Source organism: Rhinatrema bivittatum, chromosome 10, assembly GCF_901001135.1.
Source record: "Rhinatrema bivittatum chromosome 10, aRhiBiv1.1, whole genome shotgun sequence".
In the NCBI taxonomy this organism is placed as follows: Eukaryota; Metazoa; Chordata; class Amphibia; order Gymnophiona; family Rhinatrematidae; genus Rhinatrema; species Rhinatrema bivittatum.
The window spans coordinates 115,040,119-115,051,948 of NC_042624.1; the positions used below are offsets into that span (position 1 = coordinate 115,040,119).

Sequence of the window (11,830 nt, forward strand, 5' to 3'; positions counted from 1 at the left end):
CCAAGGCGAGTTGTCCTGCTCCACGTGTACGCACAGAAAGCTGCGCCCACTCCCGAGCAGGCGTAACTTTCTGCGTGGACGTTGTACGCACGCACTTTAAAAATATGGAGAGCAAAAGGTTTCCCTGCCCCCGGCACACCTCTTGCTACCTCCTGCGATGGGGTTTTGCTTCTCCAACACAACTCCCCAAGTGATCTTTCAAAGCACCACCCTCATGCGTAAGCCAGGCCTTCATGCACCTAGGTTGCTTTGAAACTCAAACCCATTGTGTAATAAATATAAAATCTAGGACTCTTCAGCCTCATCGTGCTCTTTCTATAAAACATAATGCTATTTACTTTTGGTGGGTGGCAATAATTTTGTGATATAGAATTAGCTTGCAGCCCTTCAAAGTCCTGCTGGGCCTCTAAGTGAAGCTTTGATCACTGAGTGGCTCTGAGATAAGCGCAAGTTGGGGGATGGAGGAAAGCTGAGAAAACAGGACCGGAGCTCACACAGAAAATAACTTCATTTTCTTTTGGAAAATGCGTATAATACTGCGCACCTGCAAAGAAGCGTAGCAATCTGGCACCGTACCCACGTTGGGAACCACTGCAGCCTTGCGTTGTATAACCCAGGACTGGCCTTAGCCCCACTGGTTCCCGGCATCAGCAGAAGAAATGGCGCCCTACCTAGTCAGAGCCTAACTCCCCTCCTGAAAATCTGAAGATTTCGGGGATGGGAGGGTGCAACCTCCTCGGTCTCATGGCCCCTAATATGGGGGTATCGGGAAATATTCTCTATATTTACTGACTGTGTATTCGTTGGACATAAAACCTGTTATGGTGTTGGTCTCAGCACTGAAAAAGGAAAATTGCCTGATAAGGCAGTAAATCGCCATACGAGTCTAGTAAGCAGTGAGACAAAATCTCCTATTTCATTTTGGATCATTTTCAAAATGGAATGAGTTAAATTCTGACAACATTTCATTGGAATCTCATTTCATTTTGAAAACCTATTTTTAAAAAGTTACTGGTAGGGCCTAGGCCTGAGGCCGGGGCCTCAGGCCTAGGGAGAAGGCTGAGAACCAAAGCAGGGGTCCTGGTTTATGCCTGAACATTATAAGCATAAGCCCAAAGCCTGGGCATAGGCCACGACCTGAAGAAGAGCCCTGCAGCCTACGCCTGAGCGCGATGCTGTGATCTCGGTGTTCATCAACCTGTACATAAAAATGGCGCCCTCTGCTGGGGAGGATGCACGGGCGTTCATTAACTCTGGGGCAATGACCCCACAGTGGATAAGCATTGGTTGGCGATGAAGACGGCGAAGAGAAGCTCTAAGACCTGGGCCTGACCCTGGGCATCGGCCCTGGCCCTGGCCCAGGCTAAGGACCAGGCATTGAGACCCGGCCTCTGGGCTCGGCCTGGCATCAGGCCTGGGTCCGGGTTGAGGCCTCGGCATCGAGCCTGGGTCCGGGTTGAGGCCTCGGCATCAGGCCTGGGTCCGGGTTGAGGCCTCGGCATCGAGCCTGGGTCCAGGCCGCGATCCTGACATCAGGACCCGGCCTCCAGGTTGGGCCACAGCATCAGGCCTGGGTCCAGGACCTGGCTTAGGCCGGGGCCCAGGCATCTGGTCCAGGCCTCCAAGCCTGTGCCTTGCGCAGGGCCTAAGACCAAGTCTGCAGATTCCTCCCCCTGGACCGGGTAGGTGGGGGCCGGGGAGGATACTAGCCCCGGCATTTTTCCAGGTGGGAGGGATAACCAAAGAAAAAAAAAATAGACATTACATGAAATGAAATTAATGGGTAACCCCCCCCCCCCCCCCGCAAAAAAAAACCAAAACGAAAAGCAAAACAAAATTCCCCACCCCCTTCCCACTCCTACTGGTAAGAGCCTTGAGGCTGATAGTTCCTTATTATCTTTCTTTTTTAATTTAATTTTGTTTCAGCTAATAAAGCAAACATCTAAGGTAAAAACAATTAGTGAAAAAAAAGTGAATAGAGAGGCCCTCCCCTTCCCACTGAAAACCCCAGGGCTGCTGACTTTAAAACACTGACACCCCCCCCCCCCCCCCACCTAGCCCTTCCCCACTACCCTGCAAGTCCTCGTGCCCTATCCGTGACATTTATCAAGGCAAAATGGGACAGGAGCAATCCTCAGAAGCTTTTGTCCCATTGGGTCCCATCTTCAAAATTGTTCTGATCGGCCCGAGGATGGGGCATGGTGGGTCAGCAGTGACTCGGGGGATATCAGCAGTGACTCGGGGGGAATATCAGCAGTGACTCGGGGGGATAGCTGCAGTGACTCGGGGGGGTATCAGCAGTGACTCGGGGGGGGGGGATATCAGCAGTGACTCGGGGGATAGCTGCAGTGACTCGGGGGGATAGCTGTAGTGACTCGGGGGGGTATCAGCAGTGACTCGGGGGGGATATCAGCAGTGACTCGGGGGATATCAGCAGTGACTCGGGGGGGATATCAGCAGTGACTCGGGGGATATCAGCAGTGACTCGGGGGGGATATCAGCAGTGACTCGGGGGATATCAGCAGTGACTGGGGGGGAATATCAGCAGTGACTCGGGGGGTATGAGCAGTGACTCGGGGGATATCAGCAGTGACTCAGGGGATAGCTGCAGTGACTCGGGGGATATCAGCAGTGACTCGGGGGGGATATCAGCAGTGACTCGGGGGATATCAGCAGTGACTCGGGGGATAGCTTCTGTACCTCTTCACCTGGGAGACATCACGTATGGGGGTAAAAGGACGCTGGGGAGGGATAGGGGAAGGCTTAGGGGAAGGGGATCTTTCAATTTTTTTTTAACTTCACTGCGCTCAGGGTTTTTTGTTTTTTTTTTTCCCATTTACAAAATGAAAGGAAATAAATCAAATTAGTTGTAGTGGGATTTTCCATTTCATTTAGTAAGAAAACAAGATGAAAGAAGGCTTTTCATTCCATTAGGCAATGAAAGTACATCCCTATTTGTCTCAGTGCCACTATAAAACTTTGTTTAGGGTACCCAAACCATTAGATGCTAATTATGTTATATATCAGGGGAAGAAAAAATCAATGTTACTCCTTCGTCACATAAAAATAACTTCTCAACAGTTTTAGGTCCTGGGTGGGTTTTTTTTTCAGCATTTACGTCTTTCTGCAGTAATATGGGGTTTTGTGTCATTACCTGAGAAAAGTAAAGGCTCCTATGCCTCTGCCTAGCAGCCTAATTGTCTAAATATTCTGTGGTGCTTCTGGGGTCTGGATTTGGGAAGCTCTAACAAAAGGCGAGACAGGAAAACAGGAGCACGGGAACGCAGTTGAGCCGTTCGCCTTGTGAGCAGAAGGGTTGGACACACAGCATGATTACAGCAGGACACCGAGAATACTGTGGCCAGATGTTCCCGCTAAGGCAGGTGACCGGAAAGGGTTAGGGGAAAAGCTCTGTGGATGTGCCTTGTGAATATTAACTGTCTGTGGATATTCATGGCACCTCTAAAGTAGACTTATGGGGCCCGATACTCAAAGCACGTTCAGCGCTATTTAGCCGGATAAGCGAGACTTATACAGCTAAGTAGCGGCCACTGAATATGCGCGTACGTTCAGCAGCCGCCACTTAGCCATATAAGTCCCTTGTAGTGCTAAACGTTACACACACACAAGGTGGGCATGTGCTGGGCGGATTGGGGGCAGAGCAAGCTAGCCATTTAACTTATACCAATATTTGGAGTTAGGCACATAAGTATATGTGTAAGTTTAGACGCACCATAGAGCAGACCTAAACAGCCAGGTAGGCTAAGTGTGTATATATACGTGTATATTTACCAGCTTCACTGTGCCACTGAATATATATTGCAGTTTAGCCGGATATGTTCTAACTGGCTAAGTTACTTACATGGCCAGATTTGAATTATCTACCCCAGAGTGTACTGAGACCCAGTTAACATATCACTGATTTTATCCAGATAGCTGGGTACATGAAATTTAGTAACCAGTCTTCTAACATGTGTAACCCTATGGGTCACTAGGAGGTGCTGTAGCTCAGATTTTTGGGGCTATGATTTTGGGTCAATGGTTAATGGAGTTCAAAGGTTCAGTCTATACCTTACATTAAGAATGTTCTTATTAACAGAGGTAACCAAACGTTTATCTTAGGGAGGACAGCTAGTAAGAGGAGATAGTGGGTAGCTCTTCCTATAAGGGATTATGTGTATTATGTGTATTCTGTGTTGTGCACCTGCGCTATTCCCTAATCCCATCCAGAACAAGTTCCCCCCCGGGAACACGCTCCCTAGATAAAAGTATCTGCGCTGTGGAATGCCCCGGGATAAGGATGGACTACCTTCAGCCAGCCCTTTTACCGGGGTAGATCAGTATCCGAGCACCGTTCTCCTTGTTTATTTGAAGTGAAGAAGTACCTTAGTGGCTAGAGCAGTGAGCGGGACACCAGGGTTCAAATCCTGCTTCTGCTCTTGTTGACCCTTGGGCAAGTCACTTCACCCTGCACTGCCTGTGGTACAAACTTAGGGTCTCGCTTCTGAAGCCTTTTTGCCATAGTTAAAGAATGAGAGAAAAGTCTTAGTAAATCAGACTATAAATCCTCTGAAGTTAGGGGAATACCCTCAGTACCTGATTGTGATCTGCTTTGGCGTTTCCTGAGAAAGCGGAAAGTAAATGCACGTAATTTATTGTTTTGGCATCTAAGTTGTATTATATTTACTGATAGCACCAGCCTAGTTGGTTGAATTTTGCCATCTTCAGTTCTGTGCCAGTTCATATAATGCAGCTGAGATACCTACGAATGTGCAGACTGGATGGACCATCTGCTCTTTATTTGCCGTCATTTACTATGTTTAACTGGACTTTAACCTGCCATTTTATTTTTTTTTCCCAAAGCGGCCCCAATAGTGCGCAAGGTCCACAAAAACCATTGTTATCTTTTTCTTCAGATCTACGTTCGCATGTTGTTGCTGTTTTTTATGTTTTTAATTTGTTTGTATTTTATTTTTTAATTATAAAAGATGCCCCGAGTGAGTCGTGTCTTTTGTTTACCAGGCCGCCGTTTCATCATAACCCCTCCGTCCATTTGGATAATGGTGAATATTGGTCCAATCGTGCTGCTCTCTACAAAGGGAAGAGCCACAGAGCTATCTTTGAGGAAAGTCTGGAAAAGATCTACAGAAACATGTACAAAACTGCAGTGTCTACCCTCGCTTCGAGAAGAAAACCACAGCATTGACATTCAACACATAAATATATGTGCATAGTCTAATCACGACCAATCCACGTGTGCGGTGCAAAATTACTTTTAACTGGAGCTATATCATCATCTTTTTTGAAGCAGGCCTTTCCAGGTGAGGTAGAAGTCATGCTTCGTGTATTGACCGATTAGCTCAGGAGGCTGTGTCTCGGTCTTGGTTTCCATCCATTGACTACATGGATCTATCGGTACCTGTTTTCGTAAGAAGCTCAAACCACAGGTGACCAGCATGCAATGGGACTGGCTCGGTGCGTTCCGACTGACATGGGGCTCTGTGGTAATCCTGTATCTATGACTACCATGGGGCTCTGTGGTAATCCTATATCTATGACTACTATGGGGCTCTGTGGTAATCCTATGTCTATGACTACCATGGGGCTCTGTGGTAATCCTGTATCTATGACTACCATGGGGCTCTGTGGTAATCCTATATCTATGACTACCATGGGGCTCTGTGGTAATCCTATGTCTATGACTACCATGGGGCGCTGTGGTAATCCTATGTCTATGACTACCATGGGGCTCTGTGGTAATCCTATATCTAGGACTACCTTGTCACTTTAGCCTGCTGGTGGGAGAGCATGATCTGTAGGGGTTCTACTACAGCCCAGTAAAAGTGCACTAGTAGGAATTAGGATGACTCTTTCAGGCCTGGCAGCAGGAGAAAAGGCCTGGCTCCCGATCTGCTAATGTCCACTGTGGTTACTTTCCAGTTGAGAGGGACAATTTAGTGGCATTCCCGCAAGTGGGGAGGAAAGAAGGAAATCACTTGGGTGAAATGACTTTTTCATGCAATTCAAGCCTGCCTTCTAAGTATCCCATGGCGCATGCGCTTGTTGAAGGCTTGGCCCGGCATTGCTGAGTGCCACCATAAGGCTTTTAAACAGGCCACTAACGTTAAAAATGATTTGTGCACTAGTTCCCCTTTCTGGTATGCCTCTAAGACTGGGAGGGCGGAGGGAGAGACACTCAGTAGCAGGGCTCAGTACCCGACTCAGTCCTGCACACCCTGGCATCGACTCTTTAAGATGGGGAGGGAGGGGAAGGGGAAGGATGACTTTCGGGGCCCAGGGTATTTAATGGAAATAGTTCCAAGGAGACACAGCACACCAGGTGTTGGCATTCCAGAATTTAAAAAAAGAATTGGATACCAAACCCAATCAGGTATTTTAGGAGTATCACCTTATAGCACAACTAGTATTTGGGCATTCAAAACTGTATTTTGTTATTACTGAAAAACGGGTGCTCTAAATGTGGCTTCAGAGTAGAGACTGATGCTATTTACCTCTGAATGTGACACGCACCTTTGTCTCAGCATTTCAGTTTTGTTTCTCAATAATCTCGTTACCATTTAAAGACGGTAAAAGCATCCAGAAACTCTTTACTGTTTCTGCTTCCTCAGCTTGAAGCCTGCATTTATTTCCTGAGCTCCTTTCTCATCCATCCGTGCAAGGCCTTTCTCCCATGTTAATCTCTCCCGTCTGCCTTTTAATCAGGAAGCTGCTCCTCACTGCTACCTGTGCTGCTTCCCCAATTCCTGACCCCATCCAGCCTCACCGCAGTGTCCGGGGGGGCGGAGGGAGGGCTGACAGAAGGCTGTTTCGGAGGCCCTGGCAGTGACTGCGCACTCCTCATCAGCAGGGCATTGCTTGGCTCTTTCCCAGCTGTAGGGGTGGAGGGGGCTTCTGCAGGGTTATTTATCCTGTTTGAGCCGAGAGAGAGGGAATGCAGAGCGAACTGGGAGCCAAAGCCCCGTCTTCTGCTGACCAATGCACAACGCTACTAACCCCAGGGCAAGACAAGGATCTAGAGGGGGAAATATTCTTAAGCCCGGTGATTGTAACTGAACAAGGTGGTGCTGTCTAAACCTGCCCAAAATACGATGGCAGTTTGTGTGTGTGGAAAGTGCCCGCAAATATTATTTAACCGGGAGGCCATTTTCCAGTTGTGTTTTTAACTGTAGCCCGTCTCATGATGGGTTTCTCCTCCGAGAATAGGCTTCTGAAATGAGTATCTCAAGAGGGCACCCCCACCTCTTTGGTGAGCCAACAAAATAAAACAAGGCCGCCTTCATCATTGCAGGATCCAGTACTGTGGAAAGAGACCTGCACACAAAAGGTTAAACAATAGACGGGCGCAAACATCGGTAAACAGTGACATGCAAACCATTTCCCAAAGATATTCTCCCCGGCTAACTCAGCTTGTCGCCCAGCAACTGAACACGGCCCTCGCCGTGTTTTATTGCACCTGACTTTGTACTAATATTTAAATCCCTTCTAGCAAATGTGGAGCTCGGCGGTGCCAAACAAAGCTTAAAGCAGCGGTGCCCATGCGCGCTTCCTGCCTTCCGCCGTGCACAGAGTGGTGGGTGGGCGACCGGAGGCTTGCATGACTCCCCCACTCATCGGAAGAAGCTGCCCACCCACATCTAAAAATAATGGGCAAGATTAAATAAGAGCTGGAGCTCGGGGAATGAAGATGCTCTTGCAGCGTCAAAAATGGGAAGGCTTTCTTCCGAAAACAGCTTTTCTAATATTCTGCTGCTGACATAGTAACATTCTTGGACTTTATTTTCAGTAAATTGTTAGTTGTGGGGTGGAGATGGGGACAGGGGCAGTTCCTTTTGTTCCTTTGGGCTTCCAGTTCAATCAGAACCAGGCCTGGGGTCCAGTATGTGAACCTTCATTTGCAATGATCAGCGGATTTTTATATATATATATATATTTTTTTTTTGCCTATTTTATAATCCCTCTGAGCTCACCTAGCCCAGTTTTTGCAGCCCACGTCCTTGGCTGCGTGGCCCCTATCCCAGGGTTCCATCCAAAAGCCTGCAATCACGAGCTCTGCACCTGGCCACTAGGTGTCACTATTGTACGACGACTGGGCTCCCCCCTCCCCCAGGGCTGTGCATGCCACCTCCGCAGCATTCCCACTGCTGGCTGGGAACCGAACCCAGGGTCTCTGCACCGAGCCAGCCCAAACATGTGTGCTAAAAATAGCATGCTGTGCAGTAAGTCTCAGGGCCTGGTTTTCAAAAGCATTTGTATGCTTAAAACTGGGTTTTACACGTGTTAAATGCACTTTACCCCTGGAAGTGGGCTTTGAAAATTGCTACTGTGGTGACCCCCATGATTGGCCACTAGATGTCGCTAGTATTCCAGCAGCCAACAGGGATACCACATTTCAGCACCTCCCCCAGAGGCTGCCTGGAGTGGGTGGACCTTTTATTATAAGAAGGGGCGTTTGAGTGTGGAGTTTGAAGAGTGAGGAGCTCTTGAAGTCTTTTCTTCATAGTAAGACCTACTCCCTCACCAGCAGGTAAATTTTAAAAGCCCAGCGTGCAACAAAACCAGGAGAAACACGCGTAAGTCGGGCCAGCGCATGCTGAGCGGATTTTAAAACCCCCCCCCCCCCCCGAGTAGGCGCTTATCTCCCGCTGCGGGCACAAATGAAAAGTTCCAAACCAAGGGGCAGGGCGAGGTCTGGGAAGGGCATGGGCGTTCCCGGATTTCAACTTCAAATTAGCACGTAAATACTTACGTGCACAAGCGTGCGCCGGCATCCCCGGCCGCGTAACTTTACTTCTACCATGGATGACGTGTAAATTATAAAACAGAAAAAAACCAGGGTTTTAAAGGTCGTGGCTAACAAGGGGGAAGAAAGGCTATTAAACTAGGGGTATTTGGAAGTCCTATCCCTTAACTGGGCAAACTGGAAATGAACCGGGAAAACTGCCAGTGACATCGGCGCACGCGTGCCCACTTAAAAATTGTGCGCGCAATCAGGTTGTTTCATAACATGCACATATATGCACATATGAAATAAATCCGCATCCCTGGGCATGGGCCAGTGAATACGTGCAGATGTGCGACAGCGCACCTGTTTAAAAGTTACCGTCTAAGTATCTTTTTAGGAGGCTATTCCTTTCTGTGTACTCCATGCCAGATTGGAAACCCCTCTATCTAGAGTAAGATACTTTGTTAATATTTTTCTGCTTTTATGAGAGGGTTTTTGGGTTTTTTTTTAAACTGGAGTACAGCCTGGGTTTCTCCCAGTGATGGCAATTCCCCAGAGCCAGAGGCCAGGAAACTGAAGACCTGTCAGTATCCTTTTAGGTCAGAGAAGGACTGCGGTGACAGTAGGACCCCAGAAAGATTTTGGACACTGCAGATAGACCCAGGGAAAATCTCTTCCCTTCCTCTTTCAGTTCAAACTTGAATGGGCTCACAAGCGTAGAACTGCGCCCCTCTCCTATCGGCTGCTGCCACCCAGTCAGCACAGTTTCTTCCCGGTTCACTCAATCTGCTGTTGATACTGGAGCCGTGAGGTCAGAAAGGCTCAGTCCCGGAGCACCATCGTGACTCTGGAGACCTACCAGAAGGGCTGCCTGCAAGGGAGGAAGACGGCTATAGTTCCTAATCACCGTTCCAGCTAGCGACGCTAATACAGGACTCCCCCCTTGATTGGGGCTGCTGAAGTCAACAAGAGCTGCCCTCTCCTCCCTTATAACATCAGTTTAAAAGGGGCGCAGCTAAAGCCATGTAGCAAAGGGGCACCCCCCTTGACCAATTTTTGCCATTAGGATTTACCTTGTCTGATGGGAAGGAAAAGGAAGCCTAAAGTTTGCACCTCCTCACTAGCAGTTTCCAAACGTAAAGGTCCTATGGACTTTCACTTGCAAAGCCTGCCTGGTCTGCCCAGTGGAGGGCTACAGATTCCTCTGGTGCCTCCTTGAGCCTGGGCAAGAGCTGTACAACCCCCAATCATCAGCGCAGCCCAGTCCCCTGGAAAGGGCGAGTCTACCTGAAGTGGGAGAGTCTGGGACTTTCACTACACTACCCCAAGATGTCCTCGCTCAGTCAACGTTGGGAATACAAGCAGCTATGGGAGAAGGGGCGACCACTAATACGGGAGCTCACTCTGTCGTTACTTCTGACTCAGGAATTCTTACTGGGGATGATTGTGATGCTTCTGATATTACTTTGTCTGATGTTTGGAAGATTTCCGCACAGTCATACAGACCACAATGCTCACAAAACTAGACTATTGCAATTCCCTATTACTAGGACTCCCCGCCAACACCATCAAACCCCTCCAAATTCTACAAAATTCCATGGCTAGAATCATAACAGGCACTCAAAAAAGGGACCACATCACCCCCATACTAAAAGACCTACATTGGTTACCCATCTCCTTCCGCTCACAATACAAAACCCTCACTCTACTTCACAATTCCCTACACAAACATAACCACACCTGGCTCGACGAGATGCCTCGTTACCGGTCCTCCGACCGACCCACAAGAACAACCCATGCAGGTACCCTGCACACCCCTTCTCTAAAGGCAGCACATTCTACCCACACCAGAGAGAGAGCCTTCTCCGTCGCTGGCCCCACCCTCTGGAACTCCCTACCCACCCTCCTACGCCAAGAGACATCCCTGCAAACGTTCAAGAAAGGAGTCAAAACATGGCTATTCCGACAAGCATATCCCGACACAACCATACTTAATTCCTCCCCCGCCCCCTCAACTCGAACATTCTCCCTTTCCTTTTTCCTCCCCCGCTTCCCCCCCCCCCACCACCACCTAAGGATCCCCAGAAGAGACAACATCCCCCCTCTACTTACTTTATCTCTTTTTGATAATGTGCGGTTTTTAATGTGTTTTTTTGTAAGAAATAGTATTTTGTTCTAAGGTTATAAGAAATAGTAATTTGCTCTAAGGTTACATTGTAATGGTTTTCTACTTTTATTTTCTATGTACATTGTTTTTATTGTTTTATTGTATCACCCACCTGAGTTTTTTGTAAACCGGCATGATGTGCTGCACGAATGTCGGTAAATAAAAGTTAATAAATAAATAAATAAATAAATAAATGATAATGAAAAAGGATAAGATGCTGACCCAAACCAAGTATCAATTCCTCAATTGTATGGCAGGCTCAAGATCTAAGTTAGAAGATTACCCAACTAGACTGGTTTCTTCCTTACAGTCTTCAAGTGCCTCATTTGTTAAGGAAAAATTAATGTCTCATAATCAAGAGAAAGACTGGAAAATACTTTAAGAAGGAAAAACTTGTGGAATTTGAGTTTTCCACAAACTAGGTTAATGTCCTCCTATGAATTAGAGAGATTTTGGCTATACCAGATGATAAGATAAGGACATAAGCACATAAGAATTGCCATTCTGGGTCAGACCAAGGGTCCATCAAGCCCAGCATCCTGTTTCCAACAGTGGCCAATCCAAGTCACAAGTACCTGGCAAGTACCCAAACATTATAGAGATCTCAAGCTATTATTGCTTATTAATTAATAGCAGTTTATGGATTTTTCCTCTAGGAACTTATCCAAAACTTTTTCAAACCCAGTTACACTAACTGCTGTAACCACATCCTCTGGCAATGAATTACAGAGCCCAATTAAGTGCTGAGTGAAAAAGAATTGTCTTCAATTTGTTTTAAATGTGCTACTTGCTAACTTCATGGAGTGCCCCCTGGTCCTTCTACTATCTGAGAGAGTAAATAACTGATTTACATTAACTTGTTCAAGTCCTTTCATGATTTTGTAGATGTCTATCATATTCCCTCTCAGTCGTCTTTTCTC

At 47.4% G+C, this 11,830-nt stretch overlaps 1 protein-coding gene across 3 annotated transcripts in view; it reads left to right on the forward strand.

Moving 5' to 3' along the window:
• SPATA6 (spermatogenesis associated 6) overlaps positions 1 to 10,334 on the forward strand; it is a 61,429-nt gene extending 51,095 nt beyond the window's left edge. For all 3 annotated transcript variants that reach the window (XM_029618649.1, XM_029618650.1, XM_029618651.1), the window contains one exon: positions 5,023 to 10,334. In XM_029618649.1, coding sequence (XP_029474509.1) covers positions 5,023 to 5,206 — 184 coding nt within the window. In that variant the 3' untranslated portion in view covers positions 5,207 to 10,334. The remainder of the gene's footprint in view (positions 1 to 5,022) is intronic.
• Positions 10,335 to 11,830: the final 1,496 nt, after the last annotated feature.